Consider the following 26698-nt stretch of genomic DNA (forward strand, 5'->3'; position numbering starts at 1 on the left):
AAGAACCATTCATCATAGCAACTCAAGTCATAAATCACTGGAAAACAAGAATGAAAACACACCACGGAAGTTGCCACACTCCCGGCTAGCAACATTACAATTTCCAAGCTAATAAGAACACTCCAAGGAAATTCAGACAACCAGGATGACATGAAAGCGTATCAACATTATTAACAACCATTTTCATAGCCACACAAGTCTTTAATCACTGGAAAACATCAAAACTAGACGAAGGAAGAAAAGAACAACACACCACGGGAGTTGCCACTTGCCACACACCTGACCAATCCTTGACTATTAACATTACACTTTTCCAAGCTAATAGAAACGCTTCAAGGAAATCCAAACAACCAGAATGACACGGAGGCGCACCAACATTACTGTGAACCATTCCTCATAGCCACGTAAGACTTAAATCACTGGAAAACATCAAAACTATTGACGAAGAACGAACACAACAACGCACCCTCACCATCACATGATCGTCAGTCCGGACCCCGCACCATGACGTGGAAGGTGTGCTTCGTGTTCCTTCTTGCAGGTGAGGGCTTCTACACACTTCCTAGGCCTATTATTGACCTAGAAAAACCGTGTCTAGAGTATAAGGAACCCAGTGAATATGTAATGTGGTGTGGTGCATGGTAAGAGGTCCACTTGTCGCTAGCTGTTAGTATTTAATGTGGATGTGTGTGTATACGTGTGGACTAGTTTGTCAGGATACACGTCAGACCCTTACCGGTATCATCACCCCTTGGAAATAGAAGTCTAATACGCCAATGTCCATCTTAATTTGTGTACAGCCATCTCAATATTTGTTTGTGTGTTTCGTTCAGCAGGTTTGTGTGGGTGTATGTGCGTGTGTTTGTGTGTGCCTTATCTATGTGTATCTTCCCGCTCTCTATTTCCTATTTGATCTTTATTTTATTGGAATGTTTCTTATGCGCAGTTTTTCTTGTGACGAACGACGAATGTGTGTGTGTGTGTCGCTCTTCTATCTAACTGAAATGTCACTTCTCGTTGTGCTTATTTCTTGTTTGGTTGGTTTTCCTCTCCTTTAGCTGAACCTTATTATTTTTGGTTGCCTATATTCTACTGTATTCTTTTCATCATTAATCTTCGTGTGTGTGTGTGTGTGTGTGTGTGTGCAAGGAAGGTCACTGTGTACGCTTTGACTTCCGATCACGCTGCCTGTGTTGCTTTCCTCTTTCAATAGTGTTTTATTTCTTTTCTCCTTAGTTCTTTATCTTCTTTTATCTCTGTCTCCTGAGGTGGGTGGTGGTGGTGGCAGGAAGGGAAGCGGTGACTTGCCGAATAATGTGATATTGTGACGGTGGATAAAAACAAAGGAATTCTCCGAAGGGACATCACGACTTATTTCGTAATGTTCCTGCGTATGTCACGTGTGTGTGTGTGTGTGTGACTTAGCTGGGTTGGGCAGGAGAAGACTTGAATGAGTCATGTCGAGAGCCTTGGTATTAAGTGCCATGCTGTCTGTGTTGATGTACTTGTTCGGTTACATAAACGGCGTATCATCTGCCTTTGGCTCTTCTCCTCAGCCACTGCTGTTGCTAGGTTGTTGAGACGGGCTGCCATGGGCGAACGAAGTTACGTGGCTTCATAACGTGCCCTGTCTTAACCTGTTTTTCTTTATACCTATGGGTCAGTTACAGTTTTGTCTAATAGGAAAACGTGCGTGGAATGCTAAATTGTTAATTGCATAAATTCAGCTTAAACAACGCTTGATGAGAGAGAGGAGGCATGTGAGGCTAAAGTAATATGATAAATTTATGCTAGTTGAACGAATTAAGAGATAAAGCGCTTGTGACCAGGAGGAGGGCGCGGGGCGTACAGCAAGAGAAGTATGTGTATATTTTATCGGTTTCATTGGGATGGCTTGTGTAGCAAAACGTAGTTATCGAATTCAGTCCATGGTTGGTTCCATAGAATCCATTATAATAAGTAACATGAATTAGCTTAAAAAATCATTGTTAAAAAAAATATCGAATAGTTTCCAGACTGGACGCTACAAGCTGCTGTAAAAATACAAATAGGTAATCAGGTAACAACAACATCAACACACACACACACACACACACACACACACACACACACACACACGTTTGCTGTAATTGCTAAAGAAACTGCAGAAGATTAGCTGTTACGTATTTTTCCTCCAAGGTCAGGGTCATTCCACACCGCCATGAAGGATAAACAAGCCCTTGAGTAACTTTCTCTTCCACAGGCATGTAAACCCCTTGACTGAGGATGACACAGGGATGAATAGGAGAATTATTTATTATTTAAGGACTGCTTATGAATGACAGGGGAATGGTACTTTTATTTACTTATTTAACACCCATTTTATACTGTATGAGAAACGAAAAAAAAAATCAACTAGTATTTCTAAATGTAGGAATATATAGACCCATGTTTCAACATAGTTTGCTTGTGTATATAGATAGGGTGATATGGATATAGGGGGTGTTGTCTTTGTCTGATAGTGTGTGTGTGTGTGTCAGTCAGCGAGCTTTATCTTACTCATATCTTGGCAGTGGAGGTGGAATGGCGTGATCTTGGGGTCTATGAGGGGAGGGAATTTGTTGATGAAATTTGTCTGTGTGCCAGCAGATGTTGTCAAGCTGTGTGTGTGAGAGAGAGAAAGAGAGTATTTTCATATTTATATCTGTATTTCTGTGTTGGATAGGGAGTGTATGTGGGGAATGTTTGAAGAGAATTGTGCTCTCTCTCTCTCTCTCTCTCTCTCTCTCTCTCTCTCTCTCTCTCTCTCTCTCTCTCTCTCTCTCTCTCTCATATAGGATTTGCAATAAAGAAATATAATTGTCATGTAGAACAAAGATGGTAATTATATACCTTACTTGTAGTGGAAAGGTGCATCAAAGAACATGCTATAAAGAAAATATAATGCCAAAAAATCTATAATTAATTGGGCAAAATAGTCGATTCTTTGGGTGAAAAGTTGTGTATTATTATTTAAGGTGGTAATTCACAAGTACAAAAAGTAGGGAATCGTTTATCTTTGCCCTTTTACCTTTCTCATTGGTGGGCAGGAATACTTTCTCCTTAGGGAAGGTTTGGGTGTGTTAATCTAACTAGTCTACTCCCCTGATAAATAGATGGCACTGGTGCAGGCATACTGGTGGCCCCATATCCTCTTCATTCTAGTATCAGCAGACTTGGTACATAGGCTGATTCATGCACTCATGTTTGTGTGACTCCACTCGTTACTCCCCCCCACCCTGACATCCTGTTCTTTATACTGCCCTCAAATCATCTTGTCGGACTCTTATTAGGAAGTCCGTCATGCACTTCAGGAGGCGCCCCTTCAGTCCCCCTTTGTTTTAGGTTATTCAATTATCACTAGGTACACACAATCCACCCATCCATCTCCTATGTAGCATACCACCCATCCATCTCCTATGTAGCATACCACCCATCCATCTCTCCTATGTAGCATACCAACTGATATATATATATATATATATATATATATATATATATATATATATATATATATATATATATATATATATATATATATGGAAAAAAGATTCCACCTTTTGTGAATCTTCATCTTCATGGTTTTATGGGAGTGTTGTACAGAGGGCTTTCTTTCTGGTATGGTCCATTTCAATAAAATAAATTCTGGAGTTGAAATATGCACATGGGATTAGCAATACACTCATGTATATATATACCGGTACTTGAATATATATACAGTAATATCTAGAAAGATGCCACGTACATTGACATACCGATAAGATAGAGATTACAATACAAGGAAGCAGTGTAAGAAGAGACTGAGGCCAAAGTGCTAACTGTGTGCATACTTCTACCCTACAGTTGTCATAGCTTGCTACTTTTTTCATGATTTTTGCATCATCAGCAAATAGCTAGGTTCATAGAACTGTTTATTCCTTCTGGCATATTGTTGATATAAATCAACGACATGATAAGAATCAACACAGACCTTTGAGGTATTCCACTTTGTCACTTCTCCAAGAGGAAGGTATCTTTGATAACAGTTTTCAATCTCATCCATGTAAGTATTTTTGTTTCCATATTAACAATCTCATGTATGCCTCAGTATATTCTCAATTTTCATAACAGTCTCATACATAGCACCTTGTTCTTGTTCCCTCCCTCAGCCTGTGTGCTGCCAGGGCAGAGTGCTCTCCTAGGAAGCAAGAAATGTACCTATGGCCCCAGCTACTGGTGTTCATCCCTCAAGTAAGTGTTGGTGATGGAGTGGTAAACACATTGCCTGCTCCTCCTCATCTAAATCCTCCTCTTCGTGATGATGAAGCTTCAACACTTAATTTGCTTTGATGGTCAGGCAATGCATGTGAGCCTCACTTGGTGTTGTCTTCACAAAGCGATAGGTAGTTTTTTTGCTTAGCCTCCAACAGGATTGTGTAACTTTTGGTGTCATATATATATATATTTTTTTTTTCAGATAAAAAATAGGGTAAATATACTTCAAATTGATGTTATTTCCTTAACTTAAACCCCCTCCTCCTCATTGTCATTCATCTCTTACCAACACCTACCCTTCTCTTTCCTCTCTACCACCTCTCCTCTGTTCTTTGCCACCACTATCTCAGTCCCTGTTGTCTTTCCCGCTACTTATTACCTCTTCTTTAATTTACCACCACATTTCCCATATCTGACTTCTACCTTGTCTTTTCTATTTTACTTCCTTTTGTTTTTGCATTCCCCATCCCTTCCTGGCCTCCTCAACATGCATACATTACTGTCCCTCTCTTTTCTCTTCATTTTCCTTCAGCCTCTGCTTTACCCTTTTGTTGCTCTTCTTCCTACCACTGCCAGGCCCTACTGTCATGAAGGGGGTTCAGCTAGAGTTAAAAGCTATTTGAGATAAATATTTTTTTCTCAACAACCTGCCTGGGATTTGATTTGAACTCGGTACCCTCTAGACTCTTGAGAAACGAAGCAGACTCTAGCATTTAGCCAAAAGGTACCCCACAGCTCAAAGCCCTTTAGAGTCCTTATTCTCAGCTTTTTTCAGCCATTACATTACCTAATCCTTACTCTCACATACACCCTCACCCCTGTCCTGCTGTCTCGTCCTTTTTTCCTCCCTTTCCATTGCTTGCCCAACTTACTTCCTGCCCCTCTACATACATCTTTCTGCTTCTCCCTGTTCTCCCTCTTTCTTCCACCACTACCTGCCCCACTTACTCCTTGACATTATAGATATATCTTTACCTCTTTCCTGCTCCTTTGGCCTCATTTCTCACTGTATGCTGCCACTGCCTGTCCAGATCAGTCCCTATCCCTCCAAATACACCTGCACCCTTGTCTTGTTGCTTCTCCCTCTTCTCCATTCTGTCATTTCCTCACTTCTTTCCGATCGATTCCCACACTCACCCCTGTGGTCTTCTCTCTTGAAGGGGTGCCAAGGAGTGCAATGCCGTGCAACACTGCATACAGACAGTGTGGGAGCATCAGCAGTTGCCAGAAGACAATGACGACATCTGCACCATCTGCAAGAACATGGTGCAGGAAGCAAGGGATCAGCTGCTTAGCAATGAAACACAGGTGTGTGCATTTACCTATTTGTAGTATACAGGGCCTGAGCTCAAGCTCGGACAGTCTTGTCTCCCAGTCTATATTTGCCCAACATTTCCTTCATTATATGAACACTGCCCGCTTCAACAATGTCTTTGTTTAAACCATCCGCTGCAATTGGCATAGATTTGGCTTTCACTGATAGCCTGGTAACATATGAGGCGTGTAGTGTAAAAGGGGTGACCAAACCAAACCGGGCAGTATTGAGTTTTTGACAGCTTCTGATAGCTGAATTCTTGCTGCAGCATGTGGTGAGGCAAGCTTAGGGAAATGCAACGTTAGAGGGGATGATTCATAAGGCTAAAGTTGCGTGATTTTTCTGTCAAACTCGCCCGGTGTGGGGTGTGTAGCGTGTGGCAGTCTCTTTAAAAGAGGCGAGCAGCTTAGCCAATGCAGGGATCGTTCCCTACTCCCGTGGCTGTGACGTCACGCAGACAGCATCCTTCTGTACCTATATTTTCAACATAAACCATGGAAGGAAACTGACCATTTTTTTATTTTTTATTATTAGACCTATAGAATGAGGTTCTATTTTTATGCTTTGAGTTATTTTTCTTCAACAGAACCAAATATCCCTTGATGAAAGTTATCTTTAGTGACTAAAAACATCAAAACCAATCCATTAATAATCAAATACAAAAGGAAAGTGTCCCAAATCCTAGAATTTCTGAACATGTAGCTCCGATTTATGTTTTCACCCTGAAAGGAAGGTTAATTCTTGCTGTCATGGGAATTTTCTTTATGTAGTCGAATGGTTTTTGTTTCAAGATTTTCATTAACACATAAAACACTGAAATCCATGAATAAATATCAGAGTTACAGACAATTTTGAAAACTTTTCTTTAAATGTGAGTTTCTCAAAACTTTCAAAACTATACAAATGGCAAGTCGCCCCTTTTACACTATACGCCTCATATAGTCCCAGGTCTTTCTCTGCCTCTGTGGTAGATAGTGGAGTGTTTCCCATGTGGTATTGGTATGCTGGATATCCCCTCCCAAGGTGCAGGACATTACATTTTTCTTCATTGAACTGTAGCAGACATTTTTTGTTTCATTCCTGTTCCTTGGCGAGGTCTGACTGTAGGAAATCCACAGTCAAGGGGTTAATCCATTCCATGTATCCACACTCCAGTATGGAAAACTGTACTTCTTAATGTCTTTCAAACTAGTCCCCTTCCTCAATTTCTTAATATGTCCTCTTAGTTGCCTCCTCCCTTCCATCTCGATTAAATCATTTCTATCCAATCCAACATGTCCATTCCACTTGTGTTCCTGTACAATTCTATCAGGTCTCCTCTTTCTCTTCTTTCTTCGAGTGTTGGTAGGCCCACTTCCCCCAATCTAGTCTTGTATGACATACTTGATGCTTCTGGTATACCATCTTAGTTACAATCCTTGGAACCCTTTCAAGTTTCTTTGTCCTTTTTTTTTGTGAGGTGACTAAACAACAGCTGCATACTCTAACCTTGATCTAATCAGTGTTGTTATTATTTTCTTCATGTCCCCATCCAGGTCGTGGAATGCCACTAATATTTTGCAGCAGACTATATGTTTCTCTGAATATCTTATTTATGTGCTTCTCAGGTGTCAGTGTATCTTGTATTATAATTCCTAAGTCTTCTTCCTTCACTGTGTTGATGATTGTCCGTCTCATACACTCCACATGGTCTGTTTTTACTCTTGCCAATTTTTATTGTGTGACACTTCTTTTCATTTAACTCCATTTCCCATTTTTTACTCCATGTATCTCATTTAAATCTTCCTGCAGTTTATTACAATCATCCTCATCTCTTATTTTTCTAGGGAGTTTGGTGTGTGTGTGTGTGTGTATGTGTGTGTATTTACCTAGTTGTGACATATGGGTAAAGAGCTACGCTCGCACTGTCCTGTCTCCATATCCACTCTAATCCAATTTTTCCTTAAAAATCATGAATGTTTCTTGTACAAACTACCACCTCCTTCAGTCTATTCCATTGGCTCAATGCTTCTGTTTAGGAAGCTAAAACTCTCCTGCATGTGGTCGCCCTCAACTTCTTTCCATGTCCTCTTGTTTCTCTCGTTCCACACACACATCCTCTCTATCCAAATGCTCCACTCCGCTCGCCACCCTGTACACCGCTATCAGATCTCCTCTTTCTCTTCTTCTCTCCAGGGTTGTGAGCCCCATGCTATTGAGTCTCTCCTCATAAATCCTTATGTTCCTCAGCAAATTCAGAGTTTGTCCTGTTATCCTGTTGATGTATTTGTCCTGTGACAGGTTCTCAGAGACAGTCACTCCCAAATTTTTTTCCTCCACTCCTCTGCATATTATCTCGCTTCCCATCTTATAATCACATTCACATCTGCGACTCCTACCAAACTACATTATTTTACATTTCCCAAGGTTGAACTCCATCTGCCATGTACCACTCCACTCCTATATTCTATCCAGATCCCTTTGCAATGCCTCACAGTCCTTCATATTTTTCACTTGTCTCAGTAGTTTTTCATCATCTGCAAACAAACTCACATAGCTGGACACTCCATCCACCACATCATTTATATAAACAGCAAACATTATTGGTGCCAACACCGAACCCTGCGGGACTCCACTCATCACAGGGCACTAGTTGGAAACCTTGTCTCTGATTATCGTCCTCATTTCCCTGTTAGTTAGGAAGTCCTCCAGTCACTTAATCATTTCATCACCCACTCCACTTATATTTTTAATCTTCCAAATTTTTCAAATCCAGGTACACTCCAGCTGCCCAACCTTCTCTCTTCTGTATTAAATTTGTCACCCTTGAGTAGTAACACAACAAGTTGGTGACAAAATCTCCCTCTCCTGAATCTAAACTGGCAATCCAAGATAATTTTTATTTTCTCACTTTCTAAGAAATCCGGCCACCTGTTTTTAACCAGTGTGTGTGTGTGTGTGTGTGTGTGTGTGTGTGTGTGTGTGTGTGTGTTTTGTCCAGGTTGGGAAGTCCTACAAGTATTACTGTTGCTTAGTTTCTTGTACTTGTGAGGTTTTATTATTGTGGTTTCCCCATGTGTGCTAATTTTCCCCTTCCCCATTTCTTGTCTTGTGATGTAGGTGGTGTAATGTGTTATGTTGTTAGTAATCTGACTTTTTTGTTGAATGTGTTGTTGGTGTTATGTGACTTGTTTGTTGTTTAAAGTACCCCAAGGCAAGTAATTCACGTTTCTTAACCCAATACAGGAAGAGATTCGTGAGGTGTTTGACGGGTCCTGCCGCCTCATCCCCATCAAGGTGGTGTCTGATGAGTGCATCCACCTGACCAATGACTTCATTCCTGAGCTCATTGACACCCTGGCCTCACAGATGAACCCACAGGTGGTGTGTGCCACAGCAGGTCTCTGCAACTCTGTCGCTGTGGACAGGCTTCTGCGGCAGTACAAGGTTTGTGTATGTGTGTATTGACCTATTTGTAGTCTACCGGGCCCGAGCTAAGCTCTAATAGTCCCGTCTCCATATCTACATTTATCCAGCCTTTCTTTCATTTGTTGGACACTGTTCTCCACCACCTCTTCCCGCAAGCTGTTCCATTTCGATGTGAAAAACTACTTTTTTAAGTCACACAAACAGGTTCCTGTATTAAGTTTCTTCCTATGTCCTCTCAGCCCCTGCATTCTCGCAGTTAAGAAGAGATCATCCCTATACACCTCATCAAACTTATTTACCAACTTATACAGTGTGATCAGATCTCTCTCCCTTCTTTGTTCCAGTGTCGTCAAGTCCATCTCCTTCAATCTGTCTTCATACGTCATATTTGAGAGTTCTGGGACCATTTTAGTTGCAATTCTCTGTATCCACGAAGCCCAAGGGGGCTTCGTGGTGCAGTGATTAGCACACTTGGCTCACACCCGAGAGAGCCCAGGTTCGATTCCTGGGCAGAGTGGAAAAATTTGGGCGGCTTTTCCGATACTCTATGCCCCTGTCCGCCCAGCAGTGAATGGGTACCAGATATTAATCGGGGATTGTGTCCTGTCTCCTGGGATCTGTTCCCTTCTCCTATAATTCCTTCCCCTTCTGTCTCTCTGGCATATGACCACAGATGTTGCACCGACTAAACAAAACTTTTTTTCCCGCCTCGTCTGTCCACGTCCTTTCACTTCTGATGTCGGCGTGTGTGTGTGTGTGTGTGTTGAGAAAGAGAAGAGGGTACGATTGGTGGAAAAAAGGGAGGGATGGTGTAGTGTAATGTTTAATGTTAGTAATGTTGGTTATGAGTTTTATTGCAGGAATGTATCTTGTTATAGATAGTACATTTCAAATAGTATAGAGTTATTAACCCCTAAAGGAGCAGCGAGGGCGGTCCACTAAAGGGCCGGGGGTGACGGGTGTTTACAATGATACCATGTTTAGTCTTTTTAAGGTGTTAGCACCAAAAACGATAACGGCCATCTTGTATCTATGGCCATCTCACATCTAAAGCATCAAGACAACACTCTAACAGACTCTATGTTAATTTTATATTTTAGGATTATTTTCATTTGTAATTGATATGAAATAATTTATAAACATATACATTTGATTCTGGGGACATCAGGGAACTATCGTGTCAAACGGAGGTGTTTTTGGTGTTGATCTACCAGTAACAATAACCCCAAGGCATAACAAAACCCAACCATTGGGGTATAAGATGTAGGCTGATTTTTGCAATCTTCTTTTTTTCAACAAATGTGTCGTATTTGGCAAAAAATACGGTACATTTCTCATAAAAATTCATTTAATAAAAGTTTTACAGAATTTCAACCCAGTTCTAATGGTATAAACATTTTATAAATTATTTTTGTAATTACTCTGGAAATTACAATAAACTGAAAATAAGTAGAATTTTCATATTTATTGGACAAAAAATTTCATAGAACAAAAGTTGTAGATACAGAAGAAACATACACAAGAATGTAAATTTTGATGAGAAAATCAAGTTGTACCAACATCAAAGCAGGTCAAAAGTGGTGCGATATGGCGCGTTGCGCCCATAGATGCGTTCTTCAGCAGCTTTGGAAATTTCAACAGCTTTTAGAGCCTGATTTTGAGGTAATGCGATGAATCCTACATACTGGGTTGTTGTCATCATCTGAATTGGACAATATTTGAAGGGGGGGGCAGCTGGACGAGGGCATGTGGCTTGATGGGGGTTGAACCGAATCCCGGAGGCAAAATACCATCGTCAGAAAGGTCAGAATATGATGATGAGACCTGCGGATCATCCGCATCCCATTCACTCACTGGACACGACAAACTCACTAGATTTATCCAAGAAAGTGTCCTTTATTTATCACAACTATCCACACGAATGAGCCTCTAGGCCTATGTATGCATGTATTTAGGCCTAAGGTTGTCTGTTAGTGTATTTCAGATGAAGAACAATAGTGAAGGTCACGAGTAAACAAGGGATAGAAAAGAAAACGGAGGTGTCCTTTTACGCAACCCACCAAAATTTTCGCTTGTGAGTCACTCATCCTTTAGGAGTTAATGGAGAGAAAGCAGTGTATCGGTAATGAACAAAGGGATGGTGTAAGGGTTAGAGAGGGGATTAGAATGAAGGTAATACAGATGTGAGGGTGAGTTAGTGAAGAGGAAGGAGGCTTTAATAGGAAAGGGCTATCAGTATTGAAGGTAATTTAGATGTGAGGGTTTGTAGGTGAAGAGGAAGGAGGCATAAATAGGATAAGGCTAACAGTATATTGATATAAGTAATACAGGCGACCCTCACTAGGCCTATATGCACTTGTTACTTTGTGAGCAATCATTCTTTAACTGATATCTCATTGTGTGGGCCCATTCTGACAAGGGTTTATAATGTTATGTTATGCTCCAGGACCCCAATTTTTGCCCCCATTCACCTAGCCTTTTTAGATCATACAAGCATAGTTACTCTTTACCCCTCACAGGAAAATCACCCAGACCACGGAAACTCCATCATCCCAGTGCAGACCCGACCAGCCCCCCGTCCAAAGCCAGCCACCCAGACCCAGACCCAGCCAGCCCAGCGCCCGCAGACCCCCCAACCTGGAGACTGTGAAGCATGCAAGGACTTTATCAAGCGCACGATTCGCCTGGTGAAGACCCACTCTCGTGCTGAGGTGAGTAATGGGGAAAGCTGACTAGGAAACGTGTGAAGAAAGTACAATTTTTATTTATTTACCGGTATCTATTTCTCTACAGGAAATAAATGCTAAAGGAATTTGTGCCAAGTGGAGGGGTTATTTTAGTTTGATTTATTGATGACCTAGTACTTTGATAGGTCAAGGTCACTTCTTCCTCTCCTTTGCTTTCCCTATAGTCTTAGTATTGTTCAGTATCCTGTGTTTTTTTATTTCTCTTTGAAAGCTACTAATCCTCTGGGTATTTAAGCAAATGTATAAGCATGTATAGGTTAATGCACTCCAACAAAACTGTAAGTTAAGTTTCCTTCATCCAGAAAACAGGAAAAAAGTGCTCACAAAAACTTAAACAGATTGAGCAGATATGACCAGTTTAGACACAGCTGTGTCCTGCCCTTCATGACTGGCTTATCCAGTGCCTCCTTGTTGCAGCTGATGGACCGTCTGCTTGCCATCTGTGGTCGCCTTGGATCCATCTCTGATGGCTGCATGGCGCTGGTTGAGGCAAACTTCAACGACATATATGTCTTCCTCACTCGGGAACTGACCCCTGAGGACTTCTGTGACCTTGTGGGTGAGTTTAGCATGACTATTGGTTCATTGCTTCATGGAAAGTAATTTTATATCTAAAAAAAGAGTAGTATTTAAAAAAAGTAGAAAAGAATACAGGCCGGGTTACGACGGTCTCGACCTACGACGTTTCGTGGTTATGATGGGGCCCCCATAAATGATTAAATAATTTTTGTTTCAACTTTTGACATTTGCGTCATAAATACAAACCATGTGGGAACTAGTTTGTTGAGTGCGGCAGAAGAATACGTCATCACCAAGCGTTGCACTGAGGCTGGCGCGTTGTTTATTATGACTACTACTGCATTAGCACAGGTGTGTGATTTAGGTGCTTATGGCACTTTGATTTGAGGGTTGAGGCTGACATTTCCTTCTAATAAAGGGTGTGTTTCGACTTACATGTGAAATCGGATATGACGGTGTCGTAGGAACAGAATGCCATCATAAGTCAAGGACCCCCTTTACACAGAAGGAAATTACCAGTGTTCATGCTAATTCAATAGTAGGTGTGTCCCCCACTACTGATTTTGCCACAGTCAGAGTCCCACTATATCCACTTCTAGTCTTCTGAGTTCTTTTAACAGCTGAGGGAGTCTGATCATTCAAAAGGATCAGGATGCTCTAGATGCCCACACACAGAACACCTTTGAGTGTTTATCCTTGTGGTCTGTGTGCTGACTGTGGGCAGGGACGTAGAACCCCTCAGATGATAGGATCCTCCAGTCACCCATAGCCATCCTTAAAATTATTACCATCCTTAAAATTATTAGAAGCCATATTTAATATAGGACAGAGAATAAAAGAACTAAAACATTTAACGTATTTTGCGGCATGTAATGTGCTCTGGCATATACCGCGCACACTAAACTTTAAGACTACAATTTTGGAAAAAAATATTCAGTGCTTAAAATGCTCAGAAATATGTATGGTCTACCTATGGCTCTACCTCAGCTAATAGCTTTAAATTTATAAGCATTCACTTAATCCATCCATCCTCTTCAGTCTGCCTCAAACCTGAGTCTCTATGTCATGTGGTGTTTCCGTGGTGATGTGATGAAGCGCAGTAACTTTTAGGTCAGAGGAAGCCTGTGTTGGCAGCCCTGCGTAGGTGTTGGTTGGCAGCCACCCTCCCCTCCACACACTCGACGCCATTACAAACCCCCTTCATTACCCTAATGTTTTCAACTTGATAACCCTGAAGGGTGATGGGATGCATCCTCATGGTCCTGAGTATCACTTCCACCATCACTGTAATGAGATTGATCTACAGGATGGCCACCAAACTGAGGTTGCACAGTAATGGGGCTCAGCCTTCCTGATAAGACGAGGGGTTGGAGTTCAGTGTTGTTGATGTCACTGTCTTCACCACTAACACCACTTTCAAAGCTTGAAAAGGTCACTTTCAGCTCTCTCCCAATTGTGCTCACACTGAGAGCTCTTTTGGGAGCAAAAGGAGTCAAGGTCACTGGCTGTGGACACTCAGGCACAGATTCAGACGCAGAAAATACGAAAAACTTTCCTGCCGTTGTTACAGTCACGGAAACACTGAGAATGGCACAGAGAAGTTGTGTGGCAGCCTAGGAGTCACGCTGACCTATGAAACCCCACACAAACATCAAAATTATGGCGGAAAAAAGGAGACCGAAAAAAAAATTGTACCTTCGGCGTATAACGCGCAGGGGTAACTTTCTGGCATTTTTTAATTGAAAAAGGTGTACGTTATACGCTGCAAAATACGGTATGTTACCAATTGAAAATGACATTTGTTTTAGATTGTTTTCATATAATTTTTATTTGTTGGGGTAGAATTTACTTACTTGGCTGACTACCACAGAGATGTGCGAGACAAGGATGCATGAAGGAGGCTTCTACCAGCGGGCACCCCTGTCATACTCTGGGGACGAGGCTTGTGACTTCTGTGAGGCCATTGTACAGCACTGGCGGGATGTCCTCACTGCCAACACTACAGAGACTGAGTTTAAGCAGGTGAGGAGAGAAGGGAGCAGTGGGTGAGGGAAAAGAAAATAAACACTTGTTGAAGGGGGGACTGGACCCCCCTATACTTTGGTTACATAGCTTTTCATGTCTCCCCTACTATGCCTTTGCGGAAAATGGGCTCACTTGTGACAATGATCATAATGATAATTATTTAATGGTTTCTTATGCATGTTTACACTTTCCATTATTACTGCAGATCCTAGATGGGCTGTGTCGCCAGACTGGCAAGTTTAGCAAGAACTGTCTGGCTCTTGTGGACGAGTACTATCAGCCACTCTACAACCTGCTCATGTCAGAGATTCGGCCCAAGCAAATGTGTGAAGCTGTTGGTCTGTGTGGGGAGAACTCTGTCTTCAACCAACAGGTGGGGGAGAAGAGGGATTAGGCACTTCTTGGTTGTGGATGTCTTGGGAAAAGAGATGGGATCACATCCCCTTTCATCTTGCATCCTCCAGTGGGACATGAGATTATGTCACCTTGACAAATAGCTAGACTTCTGACTTGCATTAATTTACTGTCTTCCCACAGGCTCCAGTGTGGACCCTTCTCAAGGCACAACAGCCTGATGTAGTGCCCCAGGTGGCTCTGCTGCCAGCTATCCGTGTGGAGAACCAGCCAGGCAACAGGTTGACAGGCCAGGATGAGGCAGCTGCCATTAGCCACGAGCACCAGCCAGGCTTCAGGTTGACTGGCATGGATGAGGCAGCTGCCATTAACCATGAACGCCAGCAGGAAGCCTCTCAGCAGGGCCCCCATCTGGCACGTGTTCCCTTGAGTCATGCTGGTATTGGTAAGACAACTTTTCTTCCTCCCTTGGTGTCTCTGTGTGTGAACAGTATACATTATGGTGCTTCATACCACTGGAACTGAGGAAAGTAATTTAAAAAGAAGAAAGTATAAGTCTATATTCTCAGTCTGTAATTATAGTTCAGTAAAAGAAGCTCTGATTTTATCAATTCCTCATTTGCCCCCTCACCCTATTATTGTGTTTGCAGCCGTGTCACATGTCGGCGCAAGTGGTGTGGTTGCTCCGGCTGTGGGCAAGACCAATGTGAAGGACGACAACAAGTGTGTCATGTGCGAGTTTGTGATGCAATTCCTCCGCAACATGCTGGAGCAGAAGGACACACGGGTGAGGATGCTTGAGGGTTAATGATGTCCTTTGACTGGCTATGATCTCTTTAGGAATTGTGATTACCAAGAGAACTTGTATCCTTGGGTTTTGAAGAGTTGCAAAGAGGAAAAGTTGCAAAGATGCCTCATATTCATGCCTTAGCTGTCAGGGTGAGCTTAGTAGTATGGCTACCTGGGGAGCTTGTTTCCTTGGGCAAAAAGAGTTTTCAAGGTGATCAGTTTCTCCCATTGTTAACACTGGAACAAGATATAATGGCAAAAATTGAATATTAAAACCTTTGAGTTGTTGGGTAGGACAAGTTTAAGGCTGTAGTGAATTGGAGAACTGGTTAGATACTTTTTATATATCTTGTTAGTTTATATATGGCAAAAGTTTCAACGGGAGATTGTCGCTTTGTGTGTAGGACAACATCGTAAATATTAGATTTTCAGGAGCTGCTCAGGATAGACTGACTGGCCTCTAGCAGACTTCCTTTCCTTGTGTAATTATGAGTATACTTTGTAAAGTTGTAAACCTCCATTGTTACAATCATCGTTCACCATCAACACCAACTCTACCACTGCTGCCACCTCCTCTGCTTTTACCTCTATATTCATCCACACAGGAGGACATCGAGAACGCAGTGGAGAGCGTCTGTGGGTTGTTGCCCCACACTGTCTCTGAGGAGTGTGAGGATTATGTGGAGGCTTATGGAGACCAAGTCATTGAACTGCTGGCCCAGGAGATTGACCCAGCCAAGGTAAGAATAATCAGTCACTCAACATTATTCACACAATTTACTGCAAAGTCGAGGGGGAGAAGTCGTCAAAATGGTTATATTATCATTCTGACATTCTGTGCAAAAAATAGTTGAGGGAAGCTAGTCCCTAACCCAGTGATTCCCAAAGTGTGTGCCGCGGCACACTAGTGTGCTGCCATTATCTCCTTGGTGTGCCGCGAAAATAATATAATTTTGCTAGGTTTCGAGAATTCCTCACATAAATCGGCGAGAATAATACTTGTAATGCGAATGTCAGACTGGTCAAGTACGTGTCCGGTATGCGTCTGTAAGCACCCTGCTCCCAGCTGCTCCCCACTCCCCAGTGTGTGTCAGTGTGGCCTTGACCGTGACTGTAGAAAGTTGCTCTTTTGGTTGTTATATTCATATTTTTTTCAAAACCTGAGAAAAATGGATAAATTCATCATAAAGAAGCGTAAATGTGATGAGGAGGCTAGTGGAAGTAACATGATGGTTGATGATGAGCGTAATTCTGCTGTCCCAAGTGTAGACCTAACGAAGACAATGGCAGTTGCTAGCAAAAGTAAGCCACGTCGCTCATATCAGGACAACTACCTAGCACTGGGGTTCACATGGTGTGACGATGAACTTGGTCCTAAGCCAAAATGTGTTGTGTGTGGTACTGAACTATCGAATGAAGCCATGGTTCCTAGTAAAATGAAGAGACATTTAACTACAAAACACAGTTACCTTTCTGATAAACCTCTGGATTATTTCAAGAGACTTAAATGACAACAAACAACAAAAGTGCAGTTTTGAGAAAAAGGTTAAAGTGGCAGAAAAGGCTCAAAAAGCAAGCTATTTAGTAGCAGAATTAATTGCCAAAACTATGAAGCCCCATACAATTGCTGAATCTCTCATTCTTCCATCATGCTGTGCTATAGTAAAAACAATATTTGGGGCTGAAGCTGGAAAAGAAGTCAGGAAAATTCCTCTCTCTGATAATACTATTAGTAGGCGAATCGAGGAGATGTCATCTGATATTGAAAAAAGTGTATGTGAACTTGTAAAAGAAAAAGGAATGTATGCCTTACAAGTAGATGAGTCAACTGACGTTGGAGGAAAAGCACAGTTACTAGTGTTCATGCGGTATATTACTGGCAATAAAATAGCAGAACAGTTTTTATGCTGCAAAGAACTAGTGCAAACCACAGGACAAGATATATTTTCTACAGTGAGTGACTATTTGCGGACGGTTGATTTGACATGGAAATCATGTGTAGGGATTTGCACGGATGGTGCTCCTTCAATGGTAGGATCAGTGAAAGGTTTTGTATCATTAGTGAAAAAAGAAAATCCAGAATTGATTTCAACCCACTGTTTTTTGCACCGTGAAGCTTTTGTTACTAAAACACTGGGATGCAAACTCAAATCTGTTCTTGATGACATTGAAAAAATGGTAAACTTTATCAAGAGGAGACCAGTTAAGTCACACTTGTTTTCCCTGCTTTGTGAAGAAATGGGGGCTCCTCATGTAGCCCTTATCTTGCACACAGAAGTTAGATGGTTATCAAGAGGCAGGGTGCTTTCTCAAGTACAGGAGCTGAAGGAAGAAATGCTCACCTTCTTTACTCTTGAAGGAAAACTTGAATATTGTGAATTACTGGCTGACAAAATTTGGTGTGTTAAATTATGTTACTTAGCAGATATTTTTGAATATCTGAACAATGTCAGTACTACCATGCAAGGGAGACTGGAAAATCTGTTATCTTCTTCAGATAAAATGAAGGCTCTGACAGAAAAAATTAGGCTCTGGAATGTTAAAGTGAAAGATGGCAACTTGGATGTTTCCCAAAACTGCTGCTACAAAAAATAAAGACACTGTTCCACTGATATGTGAGCATCTTGAAAGCCTATAAAAGAATATTAAAAAGTATTTTCCAAATATATCTGTTGAAAGTTACGACTGGCTGAGAAATCCATTCATTTATGATCCATCAAACTCACAACAACTTAGTCTCAGTGAGGAAGAGGAGCTAACAGACATCCGTAATGACCGCACTCTGAAACTTAAGTACAAGGAAGTGTCACTTGAAACTTTCTGGATTGATATTGAAAAAGAATTCCACACTTAGCGAAAAAGCTCAAAAATTCTTCTCCAGTTTTCAACCTCAGATTTGTGTGAACTATTGTTCTCAACCCTCACTAACATAAAAAGTAAGAAAAGGTCAAGACTGCTAAGCGTTGAAGAAGAAATGAGGGTGTGCCTGTCTAGTGTTCCTCCTAATGTACCGCGGATATGCAAATCGAACCAACCTCACGTTTCTCACTAATAAGGTAAGTGTGCATTATCAATAATGAAATTTACATGTAGTATTTTAAAAGGTATATATATATATATATATATATATATATATATATATATATATATATATATATATATATATATATATATATATATATATATATATATATATATATATATATATATATATTTCTTAGTGTGCCGTCATACTAAATAGTTTGAAAACCACTGCCCTAACCACATGTTCCTGTATGTTAGGGGCTAAGTCCCTTTAAATCTCCTGTTATGACACACAGTTTAATAGAACATTCTTGATCTCCATGGTACAGAGATAAGGTAACATTTGTAATATGAAAATTAATTAAAAGAAAAACTGCATGACTTTTCCCTCCTTGTTCATGTAAAGAGACATACAGAAGAAAATCATCATCAGTGAATAAAGAAAAACAAATGCAATGTTTTGCTCTCACCGATGTTGAACTGAGTAGAAAAAAGTTTAAGTGATGAGAAGAGAGGGAGAGGGAAATAGAGTAATAACTTTGATATCAAAAGTAGGAAAGATGGAAATACAATTAAGGGTTTCCTTTCCTAGGTGTGCCAGATGATCCACCTGTGCCCGGCTGTGGTGGCAGCATCAGAGGTGAAGGATGACGTGTCGTGTGTCATGTGTGAGTACGCCATGACCCAGCTTGACCAAATCCTCGGAGACCACAGGACAGAGGTGAGGATTGACTAATCAATAAGCAATTTGAAAAAGGTTCATACTGTGTACCTTGTAGCTTATTATTAACATATCTTCCCAACCATAGTGTTTCTTATTGCGAGCCAATAGATGACAAAGACTGAAAAGTTGTATGTCCTCAGTATTTACAGAGAAAGGATAAAACTATTTTTGTAGCATTTTTTCAATTATTAGAACCTTGGGTATGTACTACAAAATAATCAAGTACTTTTTTTTTTTGTTTTTTTTTTTTCTAAATTGAACTCTTTGAACTCCAGTCATTCCTTTTTGTACATAGCCTCCACTCAATCTACTTACCATTTTCATTATATTTCTCATATTTATTATCTGCTTTCTCCCTTAAGTTGCTTTTCTTCTTTATCTTTTATGTTTTGTTTTTATTAAATCAGCCTAATTTATCTGTTCTTTAGACACACAACTTGCTTTCTTCTCCTGTGTCTGCTTCATAATTCTCATGTCCACCCTTGTTCCTGGCCAGGAGGAGATCCAGCAGGCCCTGGACCACCTGTGCTCCATGCTGCCCCAGGCAGTGCAAGGAGAGTGCCATGTATTTGTTGACACCTACACTGACCAGATCATCCACCTGCTTATTAATGAATTCACACCTGACCAGATTTGTGTCCAACTCCACCTCTGCAAATCTAAAGGTAGGCATTTTCTGTTATGGTTTTATTTCTCTTTCCCAATAATAAAATTTGGAGTATAATATAATACATGGATTTCTAACACCTTAAAGGATGTTATATTTGACATTCCTCATACATTGTCATGAATTGATGCACAATAGTGTGGTTATGTGTACTGGGCATGAGCTATATGAAAAGAGCATCTTGGCTGGAGAGTGATACAAGTGAGGTGGTTGGGGCATGTGGTAAGAGTGCAGAAAGGCAGGTTCCCAGAGAAAATGTAGATATTGGGTGGCTGATTGGCTACCATTTAGATGGATCGCTAAAGCTCGGTAATAAAATGTCAAGGAGAGAAGTGGGCTTCTTGCAAGAAGGGAGTGTATAAATTTAGAGAGCCAGCCTTTCTCTTTTGTGACTACATCCTAAGAGAAGTTCTAGAAGGATAACCAATAATCTTATTCTTTGTCAGGAAAATGTAGACAGGCTTAGCACATTCATTGTTTTTTTAATTTACATAGCTATGTGTACATATATTCATTGTATCTCACAGTGTATTCATGGAAAAGTAAGAGTAAGTCTTAAAGGAGAAAGCAATTCATATTTCTCCTCTTCCCCCACCTCAGTAACCACATGTTGTCTCTTGCAGCTCCTCCGCTTCAGGAACTGAACAGCCCCAACCAGCTCCCAGTGTCTCGCTTGTTTATAGGCCTACCTGCTGCCCCCCTGGGTAAGAGGGTCCCTTCCTTCTCATTGATGGTGCAAGGTTGTGCTCAATGCATCATAACTGTTTCAGCTTTGGTTGCATTAAAAGTAATATATGTTTTAGTTTTGGTAGTGATAAAGGTAGTTTTTTTCACTGTAGTTGTGTTCAATGTGTTTTGATTGTTACAGTGTCAGAAAACAGCATCAGCACCTCTGGTGGCGCACTTCAACTGCAGCAGTCATCAGTGTGCGTGATGTGTGAGTTTGTGATGACACAGGTTGACAACTTCCTTGAGGATAACACTACTAAGGTGGGTGTCTGGTGGGCCTACTTGAGGGCACTGGAAGGGAGAAAGGAAAGGAGGGAAAGCATTGTATGCTGCTTGTTATTTATCCTCAGTTCAAGGGTTATTGGAGTGAGGTTGAGTGTTAGATGTGGAGGGTGTGTCTGGTGGGTCAACTCTGAGTGGAGCTTTGGATGAAGAGCTATGCATTACATATAGATTTAACATTCTCAAGTGTCTTCTTTGTCAACAGTTTCTAGGTATGTTTATGTAGGTTCATTGTTTTGGAATTGTGGCTTGGAATGAATGCCCTCCCTGGCATCATTCAGCAGCACTGGAGTTTGAACTGCCTTGCCCCTGCTTTTACTTACATGGCTTGATGCTCTAACCCACTAGACCAATGTATCCCACTTATACCTTCCAGGTTTTCTGTTTATTATTTGATGGAAAAATCAGATTGCATAACAAAAGCTACACAACACACCCAGAAGTTTGATCAATTACAGGAGGAGATTACTAAGGTGATAGACAGTGTGCCAACCCACTATTACCTATTACCTTGTTAAACTATAGCAAGAATAGCCAAATTGCATTAAAGGAGAAAAAATTGCATGCATACGTAAGTTTGTTTATACCAAGTATAAAATGAGAGACTGCACAAACTGGAGCTGCCTACATTGCAAGAATGAAGAGAGAGGTGACTAAATCATGGTATTCAAACCAACAAAGGGCCTGGAGCATGTAGACAGGGAAGCCTTGCTGGTAGGGGATAGTGAACGGACAAGGAAACAAATTGAGGAAAGCCAGATGCAGAAAGGGTGAAAAAAAAAAAAAAAAAAAAAAATCCCAATAGAATTATTGATACTTGGAATGATGTGGATGCAGAGATGATTGGAGCTTAGAACATCCATGAATACAGAGAAGAGTTGGATAAAAGCAGATATGGAGACAGCAACACAAGTTCAAAATATCAATCCTGTAAATATTACTAGTTAAATATGCGCACACACACACACACACACACACACACACACACACGCACACGCACAGAGATCATGAAGCTCATGTGTGCCAACCTAGCCTTGCAAAAAAAAAAAAAAAAAAAAAAATCAACTCACTTCTACTCAAACAATTACAGAATGAAATCATTGAGGTGGTGGACTTTGTGTGCGCTCATCTTCCCAAGACACTCATGACTGATTGCATCAGCTTTGTGGAGCTGTACGGGGAAGCCATCATTGACATCCTTGTGGACCAGGAGATGGACCCCAAGTTGGTGTGCCAGACCCTGCAGCTCTGCAAGGCCCCTTCTTTCACAGGTATGATGATCTAATATGTGCCCTATATCCTCTTTGTATAGCCACTTCTTTATAGTATTAAGTTTATTTTTTTATTATTTTTTTTTTCATAATATAGGCTCCGTTTTCTCGTCGAAGGTAAAATATTGATTTTAGCCCTTTGTTTCCTTTCAAAATCAATTATCTTTGATGCATTTTCATACAGCACTGAGAGTAAGAGAGTAAAGAAAGAAAATCATCACAAGCTGCCTCTTTTATTTTCCATTTCTGACAGTGGATTGAATGAAGAAAAATGGCTAACAACACCTGATTTGTCCTAAACCCTCTAGGATACCAAAATACAGCATTCAGTCTATTTATAAGGAAGGAAATAGGAATATTTCATCAGTTCCCCCATTTTTACAGACTCAGTATCTATGACCTCTGTTAAACAAGAAGTAAGACTAATATGTACTTTGACATGCCCATGTCTTTCTTTTCCTATTAGTCCATTGCTATGTTGCTTCCTTGCAATCTTTCTTCATTATTTACACCAAACACAAGAAAAAGAAAAATAAGAACAACAAAAATAATCATCCTTTGCAGGACTGAGAGCCACTAGAAACCTGGACAAGTGCCATATTTGTGAGGCAATCGTGTCACAGGTTGATAATGAACTGGAGAAGGAAGAAACTGAAGTGCTCATTGATTCCCTGCTGGAGAAGGTGTGCAAGTACCTGCCCTTCAACACCACTACCCAGGTAAGGATGCGCATGTGTGTGTGTGTGTGTGTGTGTGTGTGTGTGTAAGAGAGAGAGAGAGAGAGAGAGAGAGAGAGAGAGAGAGAGAGAGAGAGAGAGAGAGAGAGAGAGAGAGAGAGAGAGAGAGAGAGAGAGAGAGAATCACTCCCTTTATTTTAATTTATTTACATTTTACATACGTTGCTTACCCTATTGCTGCAAGCTCAATAAACCATTAACTGTTGTTGTTATTATTACGCACACACACACACACACACACACACACACCTTAACCGGCTCCTTCTCCTCTCTATAGTGCCGAAACATGGTGGAAGTGTATGGACCTTACCTGGCTAACTTGCTGGCGGAGGTGTTGGTGCCGAGGAAGGTGTGTGAGGAGCTGCATGTTTGCCAAAGGGAGGAGGGCCAACACAGTCTCCTTGGGGGGAACAAATGCTCCTGGGGCCCATCCTACTGGTGCCAGACACAGATTCACGCCTCTGCTTGCAATGTGAGTGATAGATGACTGCTGAAGCCAGGAGAAAGGTGATATTTTCTTTGTCATATCTCCATTTTTGATGTCACCATTTGAATTTGGACATGGCTGGAGATTTATATGAACTTATTCTTGCTGTCTGTTTCTGCACACTTCAGTTTTTATTTTTATGGCAAAGTGGGACAGGTTTTGGCCACAATTAAATATTAAGTAACAAAAGCTGCTTCCAAATACAAGATAGAGAGTTTATAAAGATTGGGAAAGAAATAGAGCTCCCAAGGTATCTTGGCACTGAGCTCATGAAATTAAGTTTGGGGAAAATGTGATTGGATTAGAAGGACTGGTCCATGCAACCACCTAAGTTTGTCGGGGTTACTGTCAGACACTGGTGGTGCATTGTGTAGTTAGTGTATTAGTGTTATAGATATATACTGAATTAGCATCTACAACTAATTAGTATCCAGTGGATTAATGTGTGTAAGTGTTGACATTCATGTTTACTGTCTTTTCTGTCCTCCAGGCTATAAATCATTGCAAGCAGACTGTGTGGAGGATGCACACGCCCCTCATCTAAGCATTCTGCTGCTGGGAGTGCTGCTGTTGATACTGCTGCTTCATGGTCCATCCCTCCTGTTCTCTCTTTAGGGCCACCAAGCTCTCCTCTAAATATAAGCAGATCAGCATTAACTGTAAATTCCTATTCAGTCTGACTATATATATATATATATATATATATATATATATATATATATATATATATATATATATATATATATATATATATATATATATATATATATATATATATATATATATATATATATATATATATATATATATATATATATATATATATATATATATATATATATATATATATATATATATATATATATATATATATATATATATATATATATATATATATATATATATATATATATATATATATATATATATATATATATATATATATATATATATATATATATATATATATATATATATATATATATATATATATATATATATATATATATATATATATATATATAATTTACCAAGGGTTATAAGAAATCAGGGGGGAAATGTTGCTAATGCTGCTCAGTGTCAGGAAATTTGTGTTCACTAACTGGTTGTGCTGACTCTTAGGGGCAAAAAAAGGATGCATCCTCGCAAATAGCCTCTTCCATTTAGCGTAACCTGTTTCTGGGTCGTGATCTGTAGAGTCCCTCATAGAGTCCCGACAACCTATGATTTGGACGCCATTATTGGCCCTGTGTTTTCGCCGCGCTTTTCAAACACTAGCACACGCTCTCGCGGTGAAAACAGGGCCAATAATGGCATCAAAATCTTAGGCTGTCGGGACTCTATCTATCAAGGGACTCTACAGATCACAACCCAGAAACGGGTTACGCTAAATGGAAGAGGCTTAAAGAACAGATGGGAGGGAAGTGAAAAATGTGACTGACCTATAGTAGTTATGAAAAGCATTTGACCTGACTAACTCAAGGATCAGAACATGATGGCTTTAATGCTAGCCAGTGAAGTAGTGCAGCAGTCAAGGGAAGGGTCAGACTGGTCTACTTACTCTTTGCTGGTTGACAAAATAATAACATTGTCGTCTTCATAACCGTAATCAGAAAGAAATAATTGAAGTGATACTAATGTATAAGCATTGCTTTTGTAGGAGTGGATTATTATGTATTTTGGCACCTTGAGGTCATTACTGAAAATATTAATTCGGATCGCTTAATGCATTACCGAAGAGTTTACTTTTGTGAACATGTTTGTGTACTACACTTCAACACACACACACACACAGACTTAACATTATTGTGTTGTTCAAAATATACCTGTATTTGTCATTACTATTACATCCTTAATACAGAAACCTGTAGATAGGCCTTCTAAGTATTATCATGAACAATAGTACTTTTTACTTGTAATGGAAGCTACTAATTATTGATACCAGTAAATGGAATAAAATGTTTAAGTAGAATCTGCTGTGCTTTAACAAAATTTTTGTCTACAAATAGCATAAATAAAATGGTAATAATTGAACAAATCAAAATATTAAGAATGTATTTCAGTAGAAGATACAGACATTAAATGATACAAACAAAGGTGCCGTTGCAAAGGCTGTGGACTTTTGGGATGGGATGATGTTGGAAACTGTGATTCTTGAAGGTACATACTGCACATTTACATGTTTTCCCATGCTTTGACAATGGTATTCTGTGGCACCCATGCGGTGGCCAAGCACCGGTGGAGGTGGGGGGGTGCCAAGTTGAAAGTCGGCCCCGGGCGGTAAATCACCCAGCTACGCCCCTGCACTCAATCTTTCACTAAGTACCTGAGTTGGAGTTGGTGAAAGGCTGGAGTAATAAATGGTGTTTTCAATATGGTTAACCATATTGTTATCAGGTTTTTATCGGTAATAAGTTATTGGCGATATATTACTATCCTCTGGGATATACAGGTTACTATTTTGCGGCAATGGCTTGCTTGTTTTTAGCGGTGATGGGTTATTCTCCCAGTCGTCTGGGGGGTTGCGCGGCATGCTCCGCCTTCCTCCATTGGGGTATCTCCCCAACGAAATTTTTTTTTATTTTTTATTTTTTTTTTTTTTTACGGATATAGAGGATCTACATTAACCACGTTTTGACAACAGGTTTCCATAGCATTTTCAGTGATAAACTTAATTTAGCGCTTTCTTTGTTGTTTTCAGTGATAACGCGATAGCAATTACTTATCTCCATGTGAAAAGCCTTCATACTTTACTGTTAAATGGGTAGTCTGCCTGAAATAGACCGCTCAGGTCTAATAAATAATTCCTCTGATTTTATATGCAGAATGTATTAAAAAATATACTTCAAGCTGTCCTTTACATGAAAGTGGGCTTAAGGATTACATGTAGATTATCGTAGCCTACTCCACCACCAGTGAGAACAACGGCGCAACGCGAAGCGTATCATACGTATTTATCGAACAGTAAATATTTCAACAACAAATCTAACCTAACCTTACGTAACCTAACTAAATCTAACCTAATATAGATTGATCTGACCCCCTGTAGCCTACATCTAGTGTGGGAGTCGTGTAAGTAAGCATCACCGAGTGACACCGACGAGTCAGTCAGTCTGTCAGTGTTTACAAAGTGAGCGGCGGAGGCGGGCCATCGAAGGACGGCGTGAATCAGTGTGAAGTGTATGTAAGTCACCAGGAGGTAATTATGGTGTAGCTACTTAGCATTACGACGTCACCAGGACCATCAACGTGACATACGGGTAATGATTGGTTGCAATGGTGGAAGCATATCGGGTGTCATGCCTGAACCCCATTTTGAGGCAACGAAGCACTGATCAGAGTTTACCG

The 26698-nt window shown here is 40.5% G+C and overlaps 1 protein-coding gene across 1 annotated transcript; it reads left to right on the plus strand.

Moving 5' to 3' along the window:
* Window positions 1-322: 322 nt before the first annotated feature.
* Window positions 323-24033, plus strand: LOC126995655 (prosaposin-like). Its single transcript, XM_050855421.1, has 19 exons — window positions 323-541; window positions 4167-4248; window positions 5433-5580; window positions 8813-9013; window positions 11515-11706; window positions 12160-12301; window positions 14132-14283; window positions 14492-14659; window positions 14824-15085; window positions 15291-15427; window positions 16035-16169; window positions 19046-19174; window positions 19674-19842; window positions 20468-20548; window positions 20713-20834; window positions 21946-22126; window positions 22691-22845; window positions 23141-23335; window positions 23841-24033. Exons 1-19 carry the CDS (start codon window positions 505-507, stop codon window positions 23892-23894), a joined length of 2742 nt encoding a protein of 913 aa, XP_050711378.1. The 5' UTR covers window positions 323-504; the 3' UTR covers window positions 23895-24033.
* Window positions 24034-26698: the final 2665 nt, after the last annotated feature.

This window comes from Eriocheir sinensis, chromosome 8 (genome assembly GCF_024679095.1).
Source record: "Eriocheir sinensis breed Jianghai 21 chromosome 8, ASM2467909v1, whole genome shotgun sequence".
NCBI classification, from domain to species: domain Eukaryota; kingdom Metazoa; phylum Arthropoda; class Malacostraca; order Decapoda; family Varunidae; genus Eriocheir; species Eriocheir sinensis.

What these genes read in the sequence shown, in the direction of transcription:
- LOC126995655 (XM_050855421.1), top strand. Translation starts at nt 505, where the DNA reads ATGACGTGGAAGGTGTGCTTCGTGTTCCTTCTTGCAG. An exon ending in AGACCCACTCTCGTGCTGAG is followed by an intron (nt 11,707 to 12,159) that starts GTGAGTAATGGG and finishes TCCTTGTTGCAG; the next exon opens with CTGATGGACCGTCTGCTTGC. An exon ending in TCGGAGACCACAGGACAGAG is followed by an intron (nt 19,175 to 19,673) that starts GTGAGGATTGAC and finishes GTTCCTGGCCAG; the next exon opens with GAGGAGATCCAGCAGGCCCT.